Genomic DNA, 27,991 nt, shown 5'->3' with positions numbered 1-27,991 from the left:
TCAAAGAAATCCAATAAATTGGTTAAACATAACCTGCCTCATCTGAAACCATATTTTTATTAAATTGGAACGGGTATTATAAATTAGTCATGCAATTTCCACAGAAAATAACTGATACTAAAATTAGAAATGTGAAAGGGGTTATTTCTTTTCTTAGTTTTTAATGATCAATAGGCAGACCAACCCTTACCTTCGTAGGTAGTTCCTTAGCTTTAGATTCAAACAGATGTTCCAATTTAGTGGTGTCCACAGTCACTTTATCGAGGGAAGCCCAGACAGTGCCCCGGCCAAATTTGCAGCTCCTGAAAGGGCCCTCTGGCTGCTTTAGTTCCTTCCAGAAGAGCTTGACAGTTTTTCTCTTCTTTGTTAATGCAGAGTTTGCTCCCTGGGAAGGTGATAAATTAGTAGGCGGAGGTGGAGGAGGTAGAGGAGGGCCAGAACGTTGTCCGAAAGGGGGTGGTGGTGGTGGTGGAGGGGGCGGAGGAGGACATCCAGGAGGTGGAGGGGGTTGTGGGATGGATGGAAGCATTGAACTTCCAGGTGACGAAGGAGGAGGAAGAGCATGTTTAACAGCCATGAAAGAGTCTCCACTTAATACATCTATGTCCTCCTCCTCACGGAGATCGGTGAAGTCTAAATCTTTGATCTTCAGCACTCTTGGACTTGCTTCTAGTTGATCCCACATGTGTTCAGAGTCTTTTTTCAATGGCGAAATAAGGGCAGTTTTCTCTACATTCTTCTCATTCAGTTCAGCCTCAATGCTAAACTGTTCCTTCAAAGTCTTGATCTGAGGTTCAGCAAATTTCTCCACAGTGGCTTTTACAGTCCCGGGGATGCTTTCAAGTTCAGGCTTCCTTTGGCTCTCTTCATTCTGATGGTTGGCCGGCCTGGAAAATCGTTTGATCAGACTCTCCGTAGATTCCACCAAAGCCTCTTCTGTGAGTTTCTTCTCACTCTCAGTCGGGCCCGCTTCCTTGGTTACCTGGAAGTTGCTGACCTTGGTCTTTGCATACAGCATGTCCAGCATGAACTTTTTGTCGCTGGAGATGGCACTGCACTGATCCAAACTGGACTGGCGGATAATGCACTGACCTGCAGTCAAACAAAACACTAGTGCTTGAGAAAACCTAATGATGCCTTGTAACGATTTAACGAACGAATTAAACAATTTTACAATTTCTCAGCAATTAAAAAAAAATTTACATTTCAAATTGAAAACTCAAAACCAAGGTAACAATACAATAATTACTTCTGCTTACTTTTGTGGTGTCCAACATTGGAACAAACCCCTGAGTTTCCGCATGCCACCATTTTGAATTCGAGAAAGCAAAATGATGCTATTCATCAAAACAGCGAGAGTAATCTCAAAGCTTTGCTGCAAGTTCCACTCTGTGCACTGTGGTGTGCAACAAAGTGAAGAGAAACTAAACAGGGTACAACATTTGTTTTGCACCAACTGAGGAACGTGACCATCTGATCTAAACAATTTACATACTTTTTTTTAACATAAATGTCAAATTACAAGTAATTTACTCTCCCCAGGCAAGGGAGTAGCAACTAAGTGTGCAGTCTGGCAAGTATCCCGGAGTCCTTTCGATCATATCAAAAAACCTCTGGATACTTTAAAAAGCAAACAAATGAATTGCAACACTCCCTCTCCTTATTGAACAAAGAAAGTAAAGCAATGGGGGGTGGGCAGAGGGGGAACAATCATCTAAAAGTCTATTAAAAGATTTATCTTTCAGAAATAACATTTCTCGCTGTTTATTGAGGAACGTATACCCTTTCTGAATACACTATTAGCTGATGTTCCTACAGTTTGCTCTTGCGGAAGGAACGGATACTAAAAGATGCAATCTTTCTTGCCTGTCTCATTATCGCCCGCCTGTCTGTCTCCTCTCTCTTCCCTCTCCAACGTACTGCTGGTTGAAGAACTGCTGGAAGCTGAACATGGTTCTCTCTCATTTAATGCTTCATTCTGTTGCTCCTTTTCACTTAGCACCTCAACTGCAAAGGAATAAGAATGATTCAATTTACAGAACATTTATTTGCCCATTTGTATCTGTGCATCGTGTTTTCATAAATAGTCATCCTCATACTAAAATTAACAGTTTGGAAAAAAATGCAATAATCATAAACATATGTTAGACAACATCCCGGTAAGAACTGACATTTCCCAATAGTTTCTTCATTCCAAGAAGTAATAACTCCAAAATTATTCATCATAGCTACTGAATAAGTCAAAGTAAACTTCCTCAACTGGCATTGCAATGCTCAGCATGGTACAGAGTCATATAAAGCAACAAGTTCTCAGGCATGATCACTGGTCTTGCTGAGTTAGTTAGTCTCGGTGTGACTATAGTTTGGGTGCAACAGTTGGCCTCAGTACTACTAGTGTGGGCTCGGGTAAAATACCAGGCAGGATTTCTCGAAGAGAGTGAGGAGAAAGGCAAGGAGAAATTTATTTATGCTGAGAAAGAATGGAATTCTTTGCCAGTGAGAAGTAGAGGCAGAGACTGTAGAATCTTTTAGTGGAAGAGCGGATAACCATTTGAAGCAGATGAAGATACAAGGCCAAAGAGCGGAACAGATACGATAGGCTGTCGTCTGTGCTGTAAAGTTACGTGGTTTTATGGTTCTTGCTCCCGATTATTCAATGTTTAAAAATCTATAATGATCTCATTTACTTTCATGATACAATTGCACAACTTCTGAAAGGAAGATTCCACTGATCGTATCGAGGAACGCAACATTTTCCTATATTTGCTACGTTCTACAATTTCAATGTAAATAGCAATCAGAAGGAATCTTATTGCTATGGTTATGATGTGCAAAATGTAAGAACGTAAAGCATAGATGGATTAAATGCCTCTCTGCACGTGAAACCCACTCGTTTCACGAAGCGTGTGTAATCTATCCTGTTATGTAATCTCCGGTGGTAAAATTATAGAAAATGTCTCCCTGAACCTTGTAAAGGTAATTAAGTATATTTAAAATAAAATGCTGGAAATAGACAATGAGTCTGTCAGGATTTGTAAAGGGCGACAAGTTAATGTAACATTTCAGAATATCTATTCTTACAATTAGCCTGCTTTACATGGATGACATTTCCATGGTTCCAAAAGCACAGGAACCATGAATAATTTAGCCATCCCTGTTTGTACTTATCCCTATAATTTGGCAAATAATGGCAATCCTTTTCCGAGCCAGGTATTTGACAACAGGAACTGACACAGAATTATCTGCTTTTGCTGCAAGTCTCTGTAAAGCCCCGACCCTGCAGTACAGACTTACACGAGGCACATGCTGAAGTCAAGGTCACTCTGGACCTGCACCTTTATTTCACAGCTCTCCAGTGCCCACTTGCCTGAGACCTGCCTTTATATACCTGTGTGGAACAGGTATGCAGTGTCTCCTGCAAGTGCACCCCTGGTGGTAAAGTATGCTTGTGGTTACAGGTCATGTATAGCATGGTAAGATACAGTTGTGTACAGTAGTGTGAGATACATGACATCACCCTCCCCCAAGGTCTTATTGTCTTTATAGATTCAGTCTCTCAGGTGATCTACGCTCTCGCATGGAGCGTCTTAGTTGTGGTTCAGTTGTTTGCCTTGGTGCCTGTTTTTCTTTCGGTGTGATTGCTGGTATCTTGCCTGGGCTGTCTGTTTCGTTCAGTATGATTGCTGGTATCTCACCTGGGCTGTCTGTTGAAACTGCCCTTTCCTCAGGTTGTTCCCTCTGTCTGTCCACCAGGTGTGGTGTGAGTTCCACATTGTAGTCGGCCTCTGGTTCTGCAGTGTTGTTGATGAATCTACTTTTGACTTGGTCTACATGCCTCCGGCAGGTTTGACCATTGTCCATTTGTACCACCAGTAGCCTGTTTCCTTCCTTGTCTGTTACTGTCCCTGCAAGCCATTTGGGACCCCTGCCATAGTTTAGCACAAACACTTTGTCCCCTATCTCATTCCACCTTCCCATCGCATTTCGGTCATGGTACTCAGTTAGCTTCTGGCGCTTTGCCTCAACAATTTCATGCATGTCTGGGAGGACTAATGAGAGCCTAGTCTTTAAGGTCCATTTCATCAATAGTTGCGCGGGGAGAACCCCAGTCAACGAATGCGGACGAGATCTGTATGCCAGCAGCAGTCGCGACAGGCGGCCCTGCAGCGTAGGACCTTGGATTTTTAGCATGTCTTGTTTAACGATTTGCACTGCTCGCTCTGCCTGGCCATTGGAGGCCGGCTTGAACGGTGCTGTCTTAACGTGATTTATGCCGTGGCCAACTATAAAATCTTGAAATTCTGCGCTGGTGAAGCACGGACCATTATCACTAACCAATATGTCAGGAATTCCGTGCGTTGCAAACATGGTTCTAAGGCTCTCCACAGTGGTGGAGGTGATGCTCGAGTTTAAAATGGTGCACTCGATCCACTTTGAAAATGCATCGACGACTACGAGGAACATCTTGCCCATGAATGGGCCCGCATAGTCTACATGCACCCGCGACCACGGTTTGGTGGGCCAGGGCTAGGGGCTTAGGGTGGCCTCCCTGGGGGCATTACTGAGTTGGGCACAAATGGTGCACCACCGGACGCAGAGCTCCAAGTCCGCGTCAATGCTAGGCCACCAGATGTGGGATCTGGCTATGGCCTTCATAAGGACGATCCCCGGGTGCTCGCGGTGGAGCTCCCAGACAAACGCCTCTCTGCCTCGCAAGGGCATAACTACTCGGCAGCCCCACATCAGGCAGTCTGCCTGTAGTGATAGTTCATGCCTATGGAAAGGTTTGATATCGTCGGAGCAGGCATCGCGAACCTCTGCTCAGTCACCAGTTAAAACACATCTTTTGACTAAGGATAACGTGGGGTCGCTGGTCGTCCAGGCTCTGATTTGGCGAGCCATCATGGACGAACCTGTGGATTCTAAGGCATTGATTGCCATAACCATCTCACAGTCCTGTTCGTTGGACCCTTCCGTAGTCACCAGGGGTAGCCTGCTAAGCGCGTCGGCACAGTTGTCTGTGTCTGGTCTGTGCCTTATTGTGTAGTCGTAAGACATCAGCATGAGTGCCCACCGCTGAATGCGCGCCGAGGCGTTGGCGTTTATTGCCTTGCACTCGGATAGCAGGGACGTGAGGGGTTTGTGGTCGGTTTCTAACGTGAACTTGGCCCCGAAAAGATATTGGTGCATCTTTTTGACACCGTACACGCACGCGAGCGCCTCCTTCTCAACCATACCGTACCCGTCAACATGAAACTGGACACGGGAGCTAGTCAATCTCTCATGAATGTCCAACAATTTGAACAGCTGCGGTCGCACAGACATTCTTGGCAGGAGAAGAAAACACGAGGTTGATCTATACTGCAAGTACGACAACTAACGAAACATCGGAACAAGGGGTTCACAGCATGGAACAAGCCGCTACCCCCACACACAAACACTTGCTGCTGCCTCTCGGGTCAAGTTCTTGGTCTCTATAAGCTTTCAGAATATGCCTGCATGGCCTATTCCTTCAATAAAAAAGTCTCTCAGAACTTCTTTCCTTAGTTCATCGGAGAATTCACATAAACTAGCCAGCCTCCGAAGTTCTGCCACAAAGTCGGGTATGCTCTGGCCCACACAGCGTCTGTAGTTGTGGAACCTGTGTCTGGCCATGTGTAGGCTGCTCGCTGGCTTCAGGTGGTCTCTCACCAGTGTGCTCAACTCCTCAACGACTTGCTTGCTGGTTTCTCGGGTGCCAGCAGGTCCTTCATTAAGACGTATGTTTTCGAGCCGCATGTGGTCAAGAGATGTGCTCTTCTCTTGTCTGCCTTATCATCGCCCAACCAGTCTTTGGTTACAAAGCTTTACTGGAGCCTTTCTGTAAAGTCCTCCCAATTGTCTCCAGCATTGTATTTCTCATCTGAGCCGGTGGTAGCCATTCTGTGGATTCTGTGATCCCATCCTCGTCGCCACTGTAAAGTCCTGACCCGACAGTACAGACTTACATGAGGCACATGCTGAAGTCAAGGTCACTCTGGACCTGCACTTTTATTTCACAGCTCTCCAGTGCCCACTTGCCTGAGACCTGCCTTTATATACCTGTGTGCAACAGGTATGCAGTGTCTCCTGCAAGTGCACCCCTGGTGGTAAAGTATGCTTGTGGTTACAGGTCATGTATAGCATGGTAAGATACAGTTATATACAGTAGTGTGAGATACATGACAGTCTCTTTACATATTGGGGGAAGGGGGAGGGGGTGAAATCCCCAAATGTGTAATCTCATTTGGGCCATGTTAATGTTGCACTTTGACCTTTAGTTCCCTTTTTAAATGGCAGGTTACTTAGCCTACTTACAGATACTTTACCTCAGCATTTATAACTTGGAACATGCCCCCTCTCAATCTTAGGCTAGATTTTAAGTTGGGACTTTCTCGGCATCTAACAGGCAGTGTACCTGAGGTGCGCTTGTGCCCGTCAGAGGAGAGGTGCCCTTGAGATTCCTGACCCTGGTCATTTGCATGGCCCAGGCACACTTCCGGCGGAGGCCGTACCCTAGCTGGGTCTTGTGCTGGCATTAAAGCCTTCCGAGTGCTGCTGGAGAGCACTTGAGCACCTGAAGGTCAGCCATTATTTTAGATACCCTTAATTTGTAAAGATAGCTCCTCATTTCTATTGGCTAATCTGAGTGACACTTGGTTATAAGAGTTTATATCCACTTCTGGTGTCAATCAGCTCGCACAGCTTCATTGGCCTCCAATGAGCACCAGAAACTAGACATCCAAGTCACTCGTTTACTCCTTAGATGCTCACAAATAGTGATGCATCAGTTTTGGTGACCTTATAATGGTTGTGAATTTGAAGAGTGCTTAACACTCTCTACATGATAACAAGTATGACAACAAACCAAACAAACTTTGTTCAAGGCAACTTTTTAAAGATTTTTTTTCTTTAAACTCAAATTATGATAAAGAACAAACTGCAAATTGAGCAGCTACAAAGAAAATTGAAAATTACTTTGAGTATCTCTCTTTCTCTCTCTAGATCTATATCTGTGACTTTAAGTCAGAATACAGAACACAGGTCCAGTTTGGGTAGGGCATCTTTATATCCCTTTTAACATGCTCTCTGTGGATCTGTGCCCTTGATGGTTCATTATCTGTCTCTGGTAAAGTATGTTTTATTTGTATTAGTTTGCGGTCTTAGTTTTCAAATTGCTATTTGTGGTTTAATAGTATTATCCCTTTCCTTTCCAAGTATTCAGTCTGACTCCTCACTCCATTTTGTGGACATGTTTAAGGAAATTGTTCAGACATTTTTCCGACAATAGATCTCAAACCTTTGTTTTCTTAATGGTATTCTGACTTAAAGTCACAGATATAGATCTAGAGAGAGAAAGAGAGATACTCAAAGTAATTTTCAATTTTCTTTGTAGCTGCTCAATTTGCAGTTTGTTCTTTATCATAATTTGAGTTTAAAGAAAAAAAATCTTTAAAAAGTTGCCTTGAACAAAGTTTGTTTGGTTTGTTGTCATACTTGTTATCATGTAGAGAGTGTTAAGCACTCTTCAAATTCACAACCATTATAAGGTCACCAAAACTGATGCGTCACTATTTTCTGTCCCTCTAAACTTTGCTCTACCAAGCAATGTTCCTATTGCCAACACTTTCAAATATACAACTGTAAAGCAGGTACATGGGTGTGGGAGGGGGCAGGGAGTAAAATATGGCTATCTTGTATTTTTATTTTCTGACCTAAAACCTATATCTGCCTCAGTAGCTGAATTTATTCAGTTGTAACCATTTAATTATTCTGTATTTCAGAATTCAGAAGTCAGTTATCTACATGGACATCAGTGATTAACAATTACAGTCACTGAGTTGAGTCAGGCTCACCAGATTATTCTCATAGTTCAGAACATAATATATCTTTTCCAAGGTTATAATTACACGCTAATGCATCATTGATTATGTGACATTTATAATGAGATTCCATTCAATCATTCTCCATTATATGGACAATTTCCAGCATAGATATTGCTCCAAGTAAAGAATGAAAGAACTTGTCGTTATATAACTCCTTTCATGATCTCAGGTCGTCCAAAGCGCTTTTTAGCCAATGAAGCACTTTTGAAGTGTAGTCACTGTTGTATAGTAGGAAACGCGGCAGCTAATTTGTGCACAGCAAACTCCCACAAACAGCAATGGGCCGAAAATTGTGCCCTCACCAGATCCGTACAAAGTGCGCACAGACTCGACAAGACCTCGCAAAAGCCGGTTTTCGGGGCATGCGCCAAGAACCGGCTTTTCCGATGTGTCAAGATTTCTCCGTACAGAATCGCCGTATCTCCAGGGGAAGGACATCCATGTGGGAGAGATTAGGCTATTTGCCCGACTCATGCCCAGCGAATGTCCTTCAAAGTTTTACGCCTGGTAAAAGCAGGCGCATAGCTTACTTTTACCAGCGTTACACTTTTAAAACATATAAAAATTAAATTTAAACACTCATTTTTAGATTAAAAACCCTGTCCATTAAGATAAGTTTATTTTTAACCCTATTAAAACACATTAAAAATATTCCAAAAAATATATATTTTTTTAAAAACATTTAATTACATTTAATTTCAATTCATTTTAAATATATTTATTATGCTGTGTTTCAGTGTTTTAGGATGTATTCTCATTGATAGTAATGGGAGCCCGTACAAACAGAGCTCCCATTTTTAATCAATGCGAATACTGCATAGTGATTGGTGATCCAGGCCCATGTGACTCCAGCTTGTACATACGTACCTGAAAGACATCTCCCCGTACGCTGCGCAGCGACTCTAGGCTTCCGACCGGAATCCTACATTCCTCCGGGACCACCAGGTACTTTCGTAGATTTTTAGGAAGCCTCCGACCGCAATTTCCCCCCCCAATATAATAATGACCAGATCATCTGTTTTAGGTGTTGGTTGAAGGATAAATATAGACCGGGACACTAGGGAGAATTTCCCTGCTCTTCTTCGAAATTGAGCACTGGGATCTTTTGTCCACCTGAGAGGGTGTGGTTTAACATCTCATCCGAAAGACGAAAGCATTGAATATTATTACTCAATAATGTAATGAGTGTAGAGATAATTGGGATATACAGCTGAACTCTCAGAACATCGGCCCCATAAGGCATCAAATACTCATTTAAATTGCTACCTATCATGTTTTCGGGGATGATATTCCATGTTTTTTTTAAATGAGAAACGGACTGTAGAACACCAAGGTTGAAAGGTGTAGGAAAGAGGTTTAATCGAGAAGTAGTGTTTAGGTAACAGCGACATTAACTTCTAAAGGTCTATAGGTGGCAAGTGGAGGGGAAGACTGAGGGATATAGGGAGCTCCACAGTTTAGTAAACAGTCAGAACTTCAACTAATTGAGGATTTAGAGAGGGGGAAGAGCATTTAGGATGATGTATTTGGTGCTTAGGAGGAACAAGGGATAGAAGTTCATAAAACAATTACTGTTTCAGTAAATATCAGTAGTTGACTCAAAAAAGCCTCCAACAAATGTTCTGAATCATGTGATGTGTCACAGAGAAATTCAACTTGAAACGTTATATATTCTCATTATCATTGCTTCCACTGCTTTTCACTATCCCTGACTTGGGTTCTGTTGATCTGGTAAATACTTTTCAGAGCATTTTGGCAATGAATTATGTTCTGCCTGAAGTTTGCTAATGGTTAGAATATTTTCTGGCTTGTTGTCCTGTGGATTTATTGTGTGTGTAACATTCTGCAGAATTTTGGCTCACAAGTATTTTTCTAAGTGAGACAAGGTTCTGTGGAAAGCAGCAGAATAACCCACAAAGCAGTGACGTAATTGAACCCAAATACACTCATCACTGCGGAGGAGTAAGGGCATCTGTGGAAGTGGAGAATGTATCGTCACACACTCTACCATACCACAGTTTCAAATCAACGTCATTTGGCAGAGGGTTTTGTTTATATGAAAATAAGACAATTCATTAAAAAAGGTAATGTTGTCCTTTATCAGCTAAGATTGATAAACAGTTGTTTAACCCTTTGATTGCTGATGAGACCTCACTCTGGTACTGCTCATGTAACTGCTGCTGCTGAATTATCCTGCCAGGCATTCTGAGCCTTTGAAGATCTCCTAATAGCCTAAAAACCTCACAATCAGGTCTGCCTGATAATCAGCCTTTAATAGATTTGGAAAACAATTTTGTCTTTGAACTTGTTTTTTTACCAATCAGAAGCTTGTATGCCCCAGTTTGCTCTGTAATGGGATGATGGAGCAAACAAACAAACAAAAGCTTCAAAAACTTAAAATAAGTCAAAGTTAAACTAGAATATTTAAGTAAAATAAGTTAAAATCATATACTTAATAGAGAAGAAGTAATGCTACAGGATGAAATCTGCTCTTGACTTCAGAGTGGCATTATAGAAACATAGAAAATAGGTGCAGGAGCAGGCCATTCAGCCCTTCTAGCCTGCACCGCCATTCAATGAGTTCATGGCTGAACATGAAACTTCAGTACTCCCTTCCTGCTTTCTCGCCATAACCCTTGATCCCCCGAGTAGTAAGAAACATAGAAACATAGAAAATAGGTGCAGGAGCAGGCCATTCAGCCCTTCTAGCCTGCACCGCCATTCAACGAGTTCATGGCTGAACATGAAACTTCAGTACCCACTTCCTGCTTTCACGCCATACCCCTTGATCCCCCGAGTAGTAAGGACTTCATCTAACTCCCTTTTGAATATATTTAGTGAATTGGCCTCAACTACTTTCTGTGGTAGAGAATTCCACAGGTTCACCACTCTCTGGGTGAAGAAGTTTCTCCTCATCTCGGTCCTAAATGGCTTACCCCTTATCCTCAGACTGTGACCCCTGGTTCTGGACTTCCCCAACATTGGGAACATTCTTCCTGCATCTAACCTGTCTAAACCCGTCAGAATTTTAAACGTTTCCATGAGGTCCCCTCTCATTCTTCTGAACTCCAGTGAATACAAGCCCAGTTGATCCAGTCTTTCTTGATAGGTCAGTCCCGCCATCCCGGGAATCAGTCAGGTGAATCTTCGCTGCACTCCCTCAATAGCAAGAATGTCCTTCCTCAAGTTAGGAGACCAAAATGTACACAATACTCCAGGTGTGGCCTCACCAAGGCCCTGTACAACTGTAGCAACACCTCCCTGCCCCTGTATTCAAATCCCCTCGCTATGAAGGCCAACATGCCATTTGCTTTCTTAACCGCCTGCTGTACCTGCATGCTAACCTTCAATGACTGATGTACCATGACACCCAGGTCTCGTTGCACCTTCCCTTTTCCTAATCTGTCACCATTCAGATAATAGTCTGTCTCTGTTTTTACCACCAAAGTGGATAACCTCACATTTATCCACATTATACTTCATCTGCCATGCATTTGCCCACTCACCTAACCTATCCAAGTCACTCTGCAGCCTAATAGCATCCTCCTCGCATCTCACACTGCCACCCAACTTAGTGTCATCCGCAAATTTGGAGATACTGCATTTAATTCCCTCGTCTAAATCATTAATGTACAATGTAAACAGCTGGGGCCCCAGCACAGAACCTTGCGGCACCCCACTAGTCACTGCTATTACTATTAGGAGGTTTTGTCCCGCTACATGGAGTGTGAGGTGTGATGAGTCACTTAACCTCCCTCTGCCACTGCCATGTCACAAATATCGAGTGCTAGCTTAATTTCTACCACATCACGGCATAGAACATTGGGTGAGTGCAGTACGTGTTGCAAACTGCATCACTTTCTCCAATGGAATTTTAATCAGCAACAAAGCTGTCCAGATTTTTGTCCAGATGGCTGTACACTGTCACCAAAATGTTCAAAATGGCACATGTCCACCCAACCCCACCCCAAATCTAAATGTTTTTATTTGAGGCATTGAATGGTACAGTGCATTTGCACATAGGCTCCACCCCAGTCCAATCTTAGTCACTTGTAAAGCTGTCAGTGTTGGGGTTTCTCCCAAAGCTTCTGTCCACTACTAACAACAGAAAAAAGAGGTTTCCTTGGCAGACTGGATCAAAACCCGCACCCTTGTGCCTGCCACAGTAACAATTACCCATTAGTTTGATATAAATGAGGTTGAAGTCCTAGGTAAAATGGAAGGGCTTAAAACAAATAAATCGCCAAGATCAGATGATAATTACTCCAGAGCTTTGTGAGAAACTAACCTGGAGATTTGCGAGGCGCTGACAATCATTATGAGGGAGTCAATGGACACTGGACAAGTACCAGTAGATTAGAAACAGGCTAACATGGTACTCATATTAAAACACATAACAAAACAGATACAGGCAATTACAGACCCATTGGCCTTCCTTCAATTATCAAGAGTTAACTTGAGGATTATCTGTGCATCAACCACCTAGGAAACAGCGGTCAACATGGTTTTAAATGGGGAAGTCTTCTGTATTTCTTTCAGGAAGTGACAACTCAAGTTGACTGTGGTAAACCCTATGACGTTGACTACTTAGACTTCTAAAAGGCATGTGATAAAGTTCCACACAAAAGATTACTAAATAAACTCAAAGCTGTGGAAATTCAGGGCAAAACTTGGGTATTGTCAAGAAACTGGCAGAATGATCTAAAACAACGGGTACTTTGTAGAGAGGTAATATCAGGGTGAGTGGAGGGAAGTACTGAGCGAAGTGCTCCAGAGCTCGGTGTTGGGACCACTACAGTCTCTAATTTACAGCAATTATTTGGATTCTGAAACACAATGCAAATGAGCTAATTTGCAGATTATGTCAAATTAGGAAGAACAATGGAATTGAAGGAGGCAGCCCAGGAACTACAGAATGTGATTAATAAAATATGTGTGTGGGATGAACAATGCAGATGAAATTTAATACCAGCACGTATAAAGCATTGCACATCGGAAAAAATGGGCAATGTGCACTCCTCATGAATGGTGTTGAAATAGCTAACTATGAAGTTAAAAGAGTCCCGGAGTAGATTCAACACTTAACATGTCGAACCAATGCAGAGCAATAATTAACAAAGCCAACTGAATGTTGAACTGCATAGTCAACTCAGTAGAATATAAGTCACTGGAAGTTGAGACGAAACTGTGCAGTGCTCCGGTCAGACCGTACCTTGAGCACTGTGTCCAGTCTGCTCGCTGAAACATAATGGAGACATTTAAGTACCAGAGGCAGTGCAGAGAAATGGCACGAGGCTGATCCCTGGTGTCAATAGTCCGAGTTATGAGGAAAGATTGGAGAGATTTTGGGGGTGATTTTTGCCGAATACTTTAGGCACAAAGAGGTAAAGAGATGGGGTCTTAAGACGAAACGACAGTTTAGCCCAAGACGTCATCTTGGGAAAGGAGTTGAAGCCGGTGCTAGGAACGCCCGTCCAGAGGTTTGTTAAACAGCTGATTACCACTTAAAATGCCTTCTAGCACTCATTAATGAGGTTTCATGGCATTTTGGTGGCTAGCGCTTCAAGTAACACCCTCTCCTAACAGCGACCAGCTGTTTGAGAGTAAGTACATGTTGATGTTGATTTCAAGCACTACTTAAAGGGATACTCACCATTTCATGGTCATTGCTGCTGGAGCTGTGAAGAGGAGCTCTGAAACACATCGGGAGACTTTCTGGGACACTTTGTCAAGACTTCACCAACACTGGAGCAACATTTATTATGGAAATTCTCTGAGAACTTCACCTAAAAACAGTGAGTGATGTGCTACTCCACCTGATAGGAGTCACCAGGACAAATGGAGTACTTGGTCATGAGCATCTTGCGAGGGGACCCGTTGGTCTGGCCGAGGAAGGGGAGGATGACATGAGGCCAGGCAGAGCAGCACCAGCTGCTGCAGGAGAGAGGGGCAGGAGGGCAAGGTGGCATCTTTCCCCGCTGTGGCTTCAGAACATCCCTCCTCTTCTGCACCTCCTCCCCGAGGACTTCCAGTGCCGCATCTGACAACCTGTCTTCCCTCTCCCTCGGTCCCTGAGCCATCCTGCAATGTGCTGCTGTGTGCCAGCCAGTGCACTTCACACCTTCAGTGGAAGAGGGTGTGAGGAGCCTACAAATACTGCCCTGCGAAAATTATGTCTAATCAGCACTTGAGTGTTAAACCTGCAGGTTCCTCATTACAACAACAATTTGTATTTATATATCGCCTTTAACATAATAAAATGTCCCAAGGAACTTCAAAGAATAAAACTTGACACCGAGCCACACAGAGATATTAGGGCAGATGACGAGGTAGGTGTTAAGGAATGTCTTAAAGGAGGAAAGAGATAAAGAGGGGGGAGGTTTAGGGAGGGAACTCCAGAGCTTAGGGCCTAGGCAGCTGAGGCGCTGCCCCCAATGGTAGAGCAATTAAAATTGGGAATGCTCAAGAGGCCAGAATTGGAGGATTGCAGATATCTCAAAGGGTTAGCACCTACAGGCATGTTCAAATCATCCTAATCATCAATTAGCTCAAAAATTGCGTGCTAAATCTAGACTTTCAAACAGGCAATTCTTATTAGCACAGCACCCATTTAGACCTGTTTTCACCCTTTGGCCAAAATAACCCCCTTGGGCTTTTCATCCTGAAAAAGCGGCAACTGAGAGGTGAGATTATAGAAGTATATCAGACAGCAAATGGCAAGGAAAAGGTTAACCTGGAATCCTACTTGAATTGAAACATTGGGAGTAGAACAAAGGGAAACAGATATTAAAAGGTAACTTGAGAACCAAAATCAGGAGGTTGTTCTTCATGAAGTGAGTGAATAACACTTGGAATGTTCTTCAAAGCAGCGTGGTGGAGATAAAACCCGGGACCATTTAAGAACCAAATTGATGCAGCCGTGGGACAATTGTAGGGTTGTTCTGGATGGATATATTAAAATGGGCTGAATGGCCCTTCTCATCCATAAGTATCTCATAAATGAGCAGAAAGGGACAACTTACCATCGGGTAGTCTGTCTATGGGTGTAGCGGTAATGTCTCTGGATAAATGTGACTTGCTCAAATCCCTCTGGCTTTGCGATGCGACGAGATTTTCTAAAAAGCGATTTCTGAAAGAGTTACAGCAGGAATTCAGCATTATACTTCAAGCAATCCCAAAGCCATTCTGACAATTTAGACTCAACTGAGGTTCCAACAAACTGATATTCCACATCACACCACACCACACCAACATGCAGTTAAACAAAGCAAACATTTCCCAAAGTAAAGCGTCATTGTTTTGGATATTTCAAAGCACTTTACATCAATACTTGATTCTTTTTAAAGCATTTTCCCCACGTTATTACCTCAGGTGAAAACAGCCCAGAAAAGCCATCATCAATCCGGATCAAACTGTGGTTCAGAATTTATCTCATGGGAAGGAAAACATCACCCAATTTCCAAAAATAAGATTATCACCGGCAATACTCTCTGCCTGCCCAGTACTGTGACCCAACCACCATTGCATCATTCCACTTAAGATATTGCATTTATTATAGGCCTGTCACTTTTTAAATAAACACACTTATACATTAGGGTAGCGGTCTGGCCTTTCAAAACCCTGCAGTTCCTTAATAAATGATGAATCAGGAATTGAAGTTCAGTTTGACAACATTTCACTCCAGATGGCCAATTGAAAATTAAGTTTTAAACATAATTTGGAACTTGGTTCAATTACAACAAAGCTTTTGTTTTAAAGAGCCCCAAAATGATGGTTTTGTTTTTACAATGTGGAGATTGTTACTGGCTTTAGATACAAACCACCAGTCAACTCCAGCGATGAGAAGGACACGACCAGCTACCAATGAAAAGAGTCTCTATTCCTCCAATGGAATAGGATCTGCTCAAATGCCCCAACATCCCCTAATCTTGTACAGGCCTTTAATAAAACTTGACTCCAAAATTTAGGACCTGTAGCAGAAGAGAAAAAAATCACAAAGGAAACCTAGTACAGATCACACACAGTCAAAATCTCCACTCCACACCCAATACTTACGCATACTTTCTCAGAACTGGTTTATCGCTAATAGATATCCTTTCAGCCCTGAGAAAAAGATCAGTTTCAGTACAGATATATTGTGATAAAGTATTTGATTTCCATGGGTAACAAGTTGTTGGGAAGATACAGATTTTACAACTTCAGATTGAAGCAGCGAATGAATCAATCGGTTTAACATTAAATTAAAGCTCCTTTTGTAGCCCTTAAAGCCTGTCACACAACTATTGTGTCAATTGTATCCCACTTGTTTATCCAGCAGTGTAACCGCTCATTGGCATCAGAATGTAAAATAATCTTTGTTTTATGTTAAAGGACCTCAATCTTCAACTTCGTCATAACAGGAAATAATGGCAGTTGTACCTCTGCCTACTCCACTCCCACATGCTCATTATATACAAGACATTATCTGTGAGCATGAGATCAGCTTCCAAATTGCCATCAACATCCAGCTTCACCTCTAATAAAAAAGCAAGATACTGCGACTGCTGGAATTCTGAAATAAAAACAGAAAACGCTGCAAATAATCAGCAGGGCAGGCAGCATCTGTGGAGAGAAACAGAGTTAGTGTTTCAGGTTGATGATCTTGCATCAGAACTGAAAAAGGTTAGAGATGTGACAGGTTTTAAGCAAGTACAGTGGCAGGGAAAGAGGGGAGAGGAGAAAGAACAAAAGGGTAAATCCTGTGACGGGGTAGAAGGCAGGAGAGATGAAATGATAAAGGAGGTTGTAATGGAACATGTAAAGAAACAAAAGATGGGTCATGAAGAGGTGTAAATAATACCAGAGTCATCAGCAACAGCTGCCATCCGAAAAAATGGGGTCGGAGGTTATGATCTGAAATGTGGAATTCTCTACCCCCAGAGAGCGGTGGAGGCTGGTTCATGGAATATATTTAAGGCGGAGATAGACAGATTTTTGAATGATAAGGGAGTCAAGGGTTATAGGGAGCGGGCGGGAAAGTGGATTTGAGGCCAGGATCAGATCAGCCATGATCTTATTGAATGGCGCAGCAGGCTCGAGGGGTCAAATGGCCTGCTCCTGCTCCTATTTCTTATGTTCTTGTGTTTCTTTACTTGTCCCATTACCATCTCCTTTCGCCTTGCACCATTATCACTTTCGTCATTTAATCTCTTCTGCCTTCCGTCCCGTCAGACTTACCATTTTGTTCTTTCCTCCCCTCACCCCTTTCCCTGCCTCTGTACCTGCTTGAAACTGGTTACATCGCTACCCTTTTTCAGTTCTGATGAAAGGTCATTGACCTGAAACATTAACTCTGTTTCTCTCTCCACAGATGCTGCCCGACCTGCTGAGTATTTCCAGCATTTTCTGTTTTTATTCCACCGTTACCTGCGTCCCACCACTCTTGACTAGATAACGATCATTGGGTTTATCTGAGTGTCTAACTGAGATCATGGATGAGGCAGATCTTTCTCTAGCTCAACACTGGAAAGACCAAAGACATCCTGTTTGCCTCTCAAAATAATCCTCAATTCAATTCCTCTTCCTGACTATTTGTTCCGGCTGAATGGTACATAAACTCAGTGTCCGTCTGATTCAAATCTGAGCTGAGTTTCCAGCTCCGCCTTTGGCCTGTCACCAGGACCACCAATTCTACCATTGTACATCGCCACCCTCCATCCCCACCCCACCCCACCACTGAAATTCTCATTTACATCTATTCACTCCATGCTTGATTTCTCCAACGATCCACCCACTGGTTTCTTGAGCTCCATCCCGTGCAAACTCCAACTCATCCATTACTCTGCTTCTTTAATCCTATCCTGTCCTCAGTCAAGCTCAACTATCATCCCCTGTACTCACCCCCTTCCCCGTTGGCCCTCTCCCTCAGATTTACCATTCCTGGTACAGCCTTCAGTCATCCTGCTCCTTCAGTCTTAAATTCCCTCACCCACCGATCCACCAAACTATAAAACAAGCCAACTGTGCTCGACTTTTAATTGTGGATAAGATTTTAAGCACTTACCGGTAGTTACTGGAAAGCATAAAGGTGGATATTATTTTTATTTTCTTTAGGTTTATATACTGACATACTTTGTGAAGCCATTCGGCTTTCTGACTGCATAATACTGAAAGGGGAAGGAACATTGCAGAGGAGATGGAAGTACATTTTGTTCAAAGTGTTCCCCTTTTTATAGAAGAAAATAATAGTCTCATCATAAATGGCTTTTACTATTTAAGTCAATTTTATTGACCAACATGGGAGCCTGTAAGAGTCGCTCACTCTACAAGGTGCCTGGTGTTGTCAATTGAACTCGAGAAAAAGATGGAAGAAAATGATGGTTTTTGTTCGCAAGGTTAATAGATTTAAAGCAATAAAAGGTTGGATTGAAACAGAATAAATTGAAGGCAAAAGTAAAGAAAAGAAACCAGTGATATGTGAGATTAATTTTAGTGTTTTTTTAAAGAACTGAATCCATTTTTAAAACTACACACAGAATAATGACGACAGCAGATTATAAAGTTAACATTTAAAGATACACTCAGAGTTTGAACTACATTTAGTGGGGAAAAGAATCACATGAATATACATTACTTGGACTGGCAGATAAATAGGTAAATTAGAATACAAAATCTACAATTGGTTGTGTGGAATCAGAGAGTTAATAATAACAACTTGCATTTATATAACACCTTTAACATAGTAAAATGGCCCAAGGCCCTTAACAAAAGCGCTATCAAACAACATTTTTAAGTGCAGAACTGATGTGCAGAGGAGCCTCAATTATCTTCCATAACGGGAGGATTCCCTCCGATGATTAATGGAATTTTGGCGGATAATCAATAAGCTTTGCGTTTTGATCTGAAATATACAGTGTAACAATCTCCGAGGTATCAGAATGAAGACCAGTATAACACAATTTACAAAAGAAACAATATTGTAGACCTATCTACCGAGAAAGAAAAGGTCAAAAAACAAACAGAAGCTTTGCAATGGGGTGATATCTCATGCAAGGTTTTGTCCAGTGGAAGTTAAGCCAGATAATCGGGATGGTGGATAACAGGATTGCAGATATTGAAAGTTCCACCCTGACTCCCAATTATTCCATTTCTATTCTTGTGTCAAAATGAACTTTTAAATACTATAAACAGATAACCAAATTCTCTTTCACCGGTTAGACTTACTTGAAAATACTTCTTTCTCCAGGGCCGGTTTTCATTACTTTCTCCTCTGAAGACGTGCTCAGCAGATCTGGTTTACTGAAGGATGAATATAATTTTTGGGGAGCTGGGCTGTGGGCAGATAGAAGATAGATTTTTAAACAGGTATGCTATAACAAGTGCTTTAAAAAAAAAATGAAAGGCACGAAAAAGTCTGAAAATTTCTCAACGTTTTCACAGGAAAAACCCTATAGTGATCTCTCCAGTTCTGCTGCATCCAGAAAATGACCCAGTGTCATCAGTGTCTGCAGACTAAACAATTCCCCGTCAGTCTCCAACAGTCGGTATCAGGCTGGTACTCTCTGAATCACTGGGATGTTACAACACTGAGCAATTGTTTTCCTTTCATGGAGGGAGGCAATTTCTATTTGTGCCAATGCACATTTATACACTGGCTTTAGAAAACCTGCCTCAAGTATAATCGTGCTATAATGTGTTGAGGAGAAAAACTCAGGGATGCACATTAACTGTTCAACACCAACTTTAGAATTTAGCAATACAATATATATTGCATTTATCTGTAACACATGACCTGACTAATATATTACAAACGCCAATTAAATGTTTTAACAATTTTTATTTTACTTTGGAGAAATACACATTTTAAGAAGGTATATTATTAACTAGCACCTCAGGAAATCAACTCAACAAAAAGATCTAAAATGATACACAAGCCACTAAAATTCAATTCATTGTCCACTGGCTACTGGTTTATGCTGCAAAAACCTCAAGCCTCTCCTCTTTTGGCAATACTTCGTACTTAACTAACCACATGAGGAGTGCTAGTCAGCAGTTAATATTTAACCTTTGGGCCTGTGACTGGCACATTCTGAATCTGGGATATAAAACTCATTTCTGGAGATAGTGGAACACCCTGAACACACGAATTTTGTCTGAAAGTGAGACATAAACATCCTAACCGGCAATACAAAAGTAACACAAACCTGGTGGGGCTGAGGGAGCTGTCATCTGATGCTTGACTAGCAAGCCTAGGTCTTGATGGAAAGTTGAAAGAGGTTGCGGCATAATGGCTGGTGTAGGTGCGATCCCTAATCAAAGGAGCAGAGCTGTAAGAGAAAGACCTGGGCAAGGAGCAGCTAAAGAAAGTCATCCACCAAATGAGTTGTGCAATGTTAATGTAAACTGCATGCTAAACAAGCCACCGAATTGTTAAATAGCTCAATGAAAAGCATGAGAGGCAGAGTAACTGATGTATTTTGGTAATGCAAAGATTCAAAATTTCATGCAGCCTGAAGACTTTAGATAAGCACCTTAATGCAAGTATTTATTCTTCTGGTAAATGAAAGGAGGAACAGAAATTACATAGAAGAGTCTTATTTCATATCAGCAATAGTAAAATAAATTTTACGGCACCAGAGAGGAAACTGCTGTAAAAATCATTAGTGTGGAGGGAGGTTAAGGAGTGCCTAGTCTTCGAAGGATTCCAGGGTGGATTCCAGGGTGAGATACAAGGGTGGATTCGGTGGTTGGGTGCTCCCAGCACTTACAGGGACACCTCGTCAGAAAATCACAGCTCAGAGATGCCTGATTTTCTGTCTTTTTAAAGTAATGGACAGAAACTCACCCACAATTTCACAACCAATGCTCTCTGTCAGCAGCATGTCCACCCACTGTGGAATAAGCCCTACAGACTCGCAAGGTAAAAACTGCCAACCTCACCAATAATGAAAGAAAGAAAAGAAAGATTTGCATTTATATAGTGCCTTTCACGATCACCGGACGTCCCAAAGCGCTTTATAGTCAATGAAGTATTTTTTGAAGTGTAGTCACTGTTATAATGTAGGAAATGCAGAGAGTACTGTCTCGAGCACTGTCTTAACATATTTTAATCTTATGACCAGCAGAGAGACAGTTTTAAAGAGCATTCCAATTTTTCTTTTGCGAAAACTCCCACTGAAGGAAACCAGTAGTATGTCACTGTCTGAGATCTTGCTCATCTTCTTATTTGCACAAATAATCTACTGAACTGAAAAAGGCAATTGGCCCATGAAGTTTATTCAATTTAATAGGCTTCAGCTTCCTTCAGTACAGCCACTCATCTTATAATCCATCCACCCACGCCTACCAGATACGAGCATCCCCGCTTGATGCGAAACTCTGGTCTCCCCTTGCCAAGACTGTCTGGAGCGGGTACGATCTTCTGACTCAGAGACGGGAATGCTACCACTAAGCCAAAGACTCATTGCAACATGTGTATACCAATTGTAATATATTTGCTTCATGGGTTCTTTGATTAAGAATTCATAGCAACACATTGCTATTAAGAACTAATTGGTTTATTAGCAAAGGTTTAACAATCACATTACACATTATCAGTTCATCCACCAGGCTCACAACCACCTGCCTCATCGTGGATCCCCTGAACCCAATTGGTCGGGGTTTTATTGAGTCTTGTAAACATCACGTGACTGGCTAAGCCACTTACAACTTAACAACTCTACAAACCTGTGAGCTTACTCACAGGTACATACATTACACCAATGTTACCTTTTATGTTGTATGTGTGTGTTTTGTAGCTGACAAATGACCTACAATTTCCTGTGATGAGCAGTAGATACAGTCTTGGCAGAGAATCGAGCAGACATCTGCACTTCCAACAGCACAGGCCCACTTCCTGGTACTGGCCCAATGTACATGGGAGAGCACCTTCATTTGTCTCTCAACAAAAGTGAAAATTTGCCTAACATGTTTGGTAAATTCTAATCTATGGATAGAAACATCTCCCCTGAACTCCTCCGATGGTCTAGTGAGTCAAGACACTACCTGATAGAACCCAAAGCCATACAGATCACAGGGTGCCAGGTGTGATTTTCAGTCTGTGCTGAGGTAACTACGAGAGAGTGGGAGATAATTGGAAAAAAAACCTGTCCTTAAAGTTCAGCACTGAATACACATCATAAATTAACAGAATCAGGCTGAACTCTTACTAGACAAGTCCTGACTTGTGCCAGCTGTGGCTCAGTGGTAGCACTCTAGTTTCTGAGTTAGAAGGTTGTGGGTCCCAAGTTCCACTGCAGAGATTTGAGCACAAATTGAAGGATGACACTTCAGTGCAGAATAAAGGGAGTGCTGCACTGTCGGAGGTGCCGTCTTTCAGATGAGACATTAAACCGAAGCCCTGTCTCCTCTTAAGTGGACTTAAAAGATTCCATGGAACTATTTAGAAAAAGAGCAAGGGAGTTCTCCCCTGCGTTCTGGCAAGTACTTATCTCTCAACCAACGTCACTATCTGGTCCTTATCACATTGTTGTTTGTGGGACCTTGCCGTGCACAAATCGGCTGCTGCGTTTCCTGCATTGCAACAACGACTACACTTCAAAAGCATGTAACTGGTTGTAAAGCACTTTGGGTCGTCCTGAGGTCATGAACGGTATATAAATGCAAGTCTGTCTTTCTTGTACTGCAACATGTACAACACTGCATGTCATCCCTGGATAGAATTAACAGAGAAAAAGTGACTTCTAGTATTAGCATTTGAATCAAGCTAAAGCCTGATTAAAGGCCTTCATTTTTAATTGGAGTTGAAGGAAAGAAAACATTAAACTCTGATCTTTCTGCCTTCAATTACGATCAATACTGTGTTGAAATGTTAACCAACCATAGACATTTTGCCCACAAAAGTATCTGCTTGTTGTGGGGGAGAGGGGAGGATTTGACCCGTCTGTACAAACTTGATGATTGCTCATCTGCTTCCGACAGTCCTATGCTACGGGAAATGAGCAAACCAAGTGATTGCAAACCAATTTGGTTGTAATTTACCAAAATTTCTTGGATTCTGGGGAGGTCCCAGCAGATTGGGAAACTGCAAATGTAACTCCCCTATTTAAAAAAGGAGGTAGACAAAAACAAGGAAACTATAGACCAGTTAGCCGAACATCTATGGTTGCGAAAATGTTGGAGTCCATTATTAAAGAAGCAGTAGCAGGACATTTGGATAAGCAAAATTCGGTCAGGCAGAGTCAGCATGGATTTATGAAGGGGAAGTCATATTTGACAAATTTGCTGGAGTTCTCTGAGGATGTAATGAACAGGGTGGATAAAGGGGAACCAGTGGATGTGGTGTATTTGGACTTCCAGAAGGCATTTGACAAGGTGCCACATAAAAGGTTACTGCACAAGATAAAAGTTCACGGGGTTGGGGTAATATATTAACATGGATAGAGAATTGGTTAACTAACAGAACAGAGAGTCAGGATAAATGGTTCATTCTCTGGTTGACAACCAGTAACTAGTGGGGTGCCGCAGGGATCAGTGCTGGGACCCCAACTATTTACAATCTATGTTGACGACTTGGAAGAAGGGATTGAGTGTTACGTAGCCAAGTTTGCTGATGATACAAAGATAGGAGGAAAAGCAATGTGTGAGGAGGACACAACAAATCTGCGAAAGGACATAGACTGGCTAAGTAGGTGGGCAAAAATTTGGCAGATGGAGTATAATGTTGGAAAGTGTGAGGTCATGCACTTTGGCAGAAAAAAATCAAACAGCAAGTTATTATTTAAATGGAGAACGATTGCAAAGTGTCGCAGTACAGCGGGACCTGGGGGTACTTGTGCAGGAAACACAAAAGGATAGTATGCAGGTACAGCAAGTGATCAGGAAGGCCAATGTATCTTGGCCTTTATTGCAAAGGGGATGGAGTATAAAAGCAGGGAAGTCTTGCTATGGCTATACAGGGTATTGGTGAGGCCAGACCTGGAATACTGCGTGCAGTTTTGGTTTCCATATTTACGAAAGGATATACTTGCTTTGGAGGCAGTTCAGAGAAGGTTCACTAGGTTGATTCCGGGGATGAGGGAGTTGACTTATGAGGAAAGGTTAAGTAGGTTGGGCCTCTACTCATTGGAATTCAGAAGAATGAGAGGTAATCTTATCGAGCCAGTGAAATAAAATTATGAGGGGACTTGAGAAGGTGGATGCAGAGAGGATGTTTCCACTCATGGAGGAAACTAGAACTAGAGGGCATGATCTTAGAATAAGGGGCCGCCCATTTAAAACAGAGATGAGGAGAAATTTCTTCTCAGAGGGTTGTAAATCAGTGGAATTCGCTGCCTCAGAGAGCTGTGGAAGCTGGGGCATTGAATAAATTTAAGACAGAAATAGACAGTTTCTTAAATGATAAGGGGATAAGGGATTATGGCTAGTGGGCGGGGAAGTGGAGCTGAGTCAATGATCAGATCAGCCATGATCTTATTGAATGGCGGAGCAGGCTCGAGGGGCCGTATGGCCTACTCCTGTTCCTATTTCTCATGTTCTTATGTAAGAGGTTAACATTTAATGCTTCCACAATGAATACAGTGGGAAAATACAGCTATTCATCATATTTACACTAAAATATGTATTTGATACGAACTTACTAGTGAACCCAATGTAAACGCACACCTTGATCATACCACAAGCTCACTGAATCAGATCTTTTGAAAGTAGCTGAACATCCTCTTTCACAAAAGACACAGTTTTCAATTCAATTAAAAACTAAAGGTTCAACATTAAAAACTAACCATAAAAATCACCCAAACAAGACTTCAGTCCTCTCATTTGGACATATATGGCACTACTTTGAAGAGGAGCAGGGGAGTTCTCCCTGATGTCCTGATCAATATTTATCAATTAACCAACATCACTAAAACAGATTATCTGGTCATTAACACATCGCTGTTTGTGCACATATTAGTTTCCTATATTACAACTGTTAAGTCCTGACTCTAATGTACTGACTTACACGAGACACATGCTGAAGGCAAGGTCACTCAGGACCTGCACCTTTAATTCCAGCTCTCCAGTGCTGTACTTGCCTGAGACCTCCCTTTATATACCTCAGTGGGACAGGTATGGAGTGTCTCCTGCAAGTGCATCCCTGGTGATAAGGTATGCTTATTGTTACAGGTCATATCCAGTTACAGTCATGTATAGCATGGTAAGATACAGTTATATATAGTAATGTGAGATACATGACAACAACAGTAACTACACTTCAAAAGTACTTGATTCACTATAAAGTGCTTTGGGATGTCTGAGGTCATGAAAGATACTATATAAATGCAAGTCTTTCTTTTGCTTTAACAAAACTCGCACTTCTTCTATGAACAAACCACTGCGCTAGCTAGTGAAAAGTATTTATTTTCTGATATGATGCTGGACAATACATTAAATCAACGTCAATGACAAAACTAACAGTTGAGAGAACACATTGAGGGACCAAGAATGCTTGCAATTGGTTCTACAGCTCAAGGTGACCTAGACAGTCTCTAAGTACATCTCATAGTAGTTTCAGGAAGATGGAGCATGGGTCACTCTGTTTTCATGTTCCATAAAATTATTTTATTTCACCTTATTGGTCGGAATGTTTTAGTGAGAGTATGAAATAGTTACGCTGAAAAACAATGAAGGAATCTCTGCATTTTACCAATTTAAGCACATATGGCAGTCTGTCAACGAGGACTCAAAAAGCCTAAATTTATCTTGTATATAAATAACTAATAAATTAACCTCAGAGGGTTCAGGCGTGCTGTTAATTTATTAATACAATCATTGATTCGTGCCAATTCTGGCTCAAGCTTATCTATTTAATTAGCTTTTGGAAGTCTTTCATTGACACCCTTTGACGGTTCATTATTCTAATTCTCCGAAACAAAGAATATCACAATTTAACTTTCAGCATTTTTAATATCAAAAGGAGAAGTGAATTATTTCCAATGGCAATCTGCGTAACAGTCAAATTATTAAATTTGCAAGTCCACTGAAGTTACAAGATCCCTGATACTCCATCCCCTTTCAACATATTTTGATGGAAGCCAGAGTGATTTTTTTTCCCCATTGACAATGAACAGACTTTAATAAAGTCTGCAGAAAATAGGGTTGAGGCAATTCTTGGAACTTGAAGGATGCTGGATGAAAGACTGCTCCTAACTGGCTGTTGTATGTGATAATGTACATAATCTGCCTGACATTTCAGTGCACTACTGAGGGAGTGCTGGACTGTTGTAGGTGCCGTCTTTTGGGTGAGATGTTAGATTGAGGCCCCGTCTGCCCAATTTGAAGAGCAGGGGAGTTCTCCTGGTGTCCTGGCCAACATACAACCAAGACCCAAAACAGATGATCTGGTCAGTTATTTCACTGCTGTTTGTGGAAGGTTGTGGCGGAGGTGCGGCGAATGTTTGTGACGGAGGAGCGGCGAGAGATCGTGGCGGAGGTGCGGCAGATGAGGGTACGGGGCCCAGAAGAGCCGAGGGCCCAGGGGCAGCATGGGCCTGCCCACACTGTGATATGTGTGCGCACTAGGTCTTGCAGCAGAGCAGGTCTCCAGTCGTCCTGGTTAACCCTTGCCACTGGATAAAGGCCTAGCTCTGTCAAGCAGCTGAATGAGCAACAGGGACAAATAACTGAGTAAAAAATAAATCATTCATCACTCATTAGTAAGAGCCCCGCCCCCCCTCCCCCCCCCGCAAACCTACAACCACTTCCACATCATTCATTTTTAAACTTATTAAATTTGTCAGACTTCTGTCCATTTGCGTAACTCTATTTTCTGAACTACAATACAAAAGGTCACTTTAGCTAATCTTCATTGATTTCTTACTATCCAGAAGCTTCTTTTCCCATTCCAGTTCATTGTCATTGTAAAGATTAATCGAAGTGCGTCCTGTTTAATCTCATGAGAAGTGCAGTTTTCCTCTTGCTCCCAATTTGGGAATAGAGATAAATTTTGTTCAACAAAACATTGCTTTGAGATAACCAATGATCATTGACATTGTGTGTTGATGTACCATCTTCCATTAAAGTCAGTGGGGCAGATCCTGACTTTGTGCAATAGTGTAAAATGGGTGATCGCAAATTGGCAGCCCGTTTTTCATCTCTCCCGATTATTACTTCCATTGACTTCAATGGACATAAAATTCGGGAGAGATGTGAAACAGGCTGCCGAGTTACTATCGCCCTTTATACACTATTGCACAAAGTCAAAATTACATCCAGTGAATGAAAACGTGAAGGGGAGGGCAGAAGAGGACATTTCTCTCTTTCAAACACACTTTAACAAAATATCCAGGTTACCATCATAGACTCAATAAACACTGCAGTGGAACAGTCTGCAACTAATTCTAGTTGGGGAGAAAGCAGCAAGTGACATGGTTCATATACCAGGAACAGAGAACTCCCAGCCCTTATGCATGGAGTTCAAGGGGCTGAAATCGGTAAAGGCCAAGGCCTGCCCAAGTGCTGCCCAAAGGACCGCCGATGGCCGTCGAGAGACCAGGCCGTACTTTGCCGGGAAGATTCCTCTAAAAGAGGTGGCAGTACAGCCCGGCAGCCAAACAACGGCTTACATTGTCAATCTGGGCGGCAGCGGGTGGGAGCTCTCAAACTCGGCAGCAAAGTCTCTTGCTGATCAATTGCCGCTGAGGATGGAGTTGGGCTCAGAGAGGATGAAAGACCTGCAAATAAAAATCATAGTAAAAAAAAAAAACACCGGAACACCTTCAGGGGACCCCATCCAGGTAAGTCACTGTAAAAAAAAATGTTCAATATTTTCACTAACCTTTTTTTCAGTTCTTTGTATCTACCGTCGGGGTTAGAACAGCCTTCACGCAACAGTCCTTCCCCCTGCTGGCGCTGACTCCCGCCCGCACCGATCTGGCATCTCGACGGGCGGGAAGCCACTTGCCGCCAGAGGATGTCAGTGGGCGGTTCCCGGTGGTACTCCGCTCCTGCCCGCTCCAGCCCAAGGAAACCGGAGGCAAAACTCGGCGGCAGTCGGCGGCAGCAGGCGGTAAGGCCACCAATATCGGGCCCCAAGTCTTTGAACATTGAATGTTCATTGTGATTTTCAA

General features: G+C 42.3%; 1 protein-coding gene across 2 annotated transcripts in view; it reads right to left on the bottom strand.

The window, feature by feature from the left end:
- fhod1 (formin homology 2 domain containing 1) overlaps window positions 1-27,991 on the bottom strand; it is a 447,258-nt gene that overhangs the window by 59,935 nt on the left and 359,332 nt on the right. Inside the window, exons 11-16 of one of the 2 annotated variants that reach the window (XM_070897917.1) lie at window positions 20,087-20,191; window positions 19,107-19,214; window positions 15,960-16,007; window positions 14,927-15,033; window positions 1,867-2,007; window positions 191-1,092 (exon numbers count right to left, since the gene is read on the bottom strand). In XM_070897917.1, the coding sequence (XP_070754018.1) occupies window positions 191-1,092; window positions 1,867-2,007; window positions 14,927-15,033; window positions 15,960-16,007; window positions 19,107-19,214; window positions 20,087-20,191 (1,411 nt within the window). The remainder of the gene's footprint in view (window positions 1-190; window positions 1,093-1,866; window positions 2,008-14,926; window positions 15,034-15,959; window positions 16,008-19,106; window positions 19,215-20,086; window positions 20,192-27,991) is intronic. The other variant, XM_070897918.1, reaches the window with a different exon arrangement.

This window comes from Pristiophorus japonicus, chromosome 13 (assembly GCF_044704955.1).
Source record: "Pristiophorus japonicus isolate sPriJap1 chromosome 13, sPriJap1.hap1, whole genome shotgun sequence".
NCBI classification, from domain to species: Eukaryota; Metazoa; Chordata; class Chondrichthyes; family Pristiophoridae; genus Pristiophorus; species Pristiophorus japonicus.
Note: the sequence above shows the minus strand (reverse complement) of the source record. Positions and strands in the feature narration are given on the sequence as shown.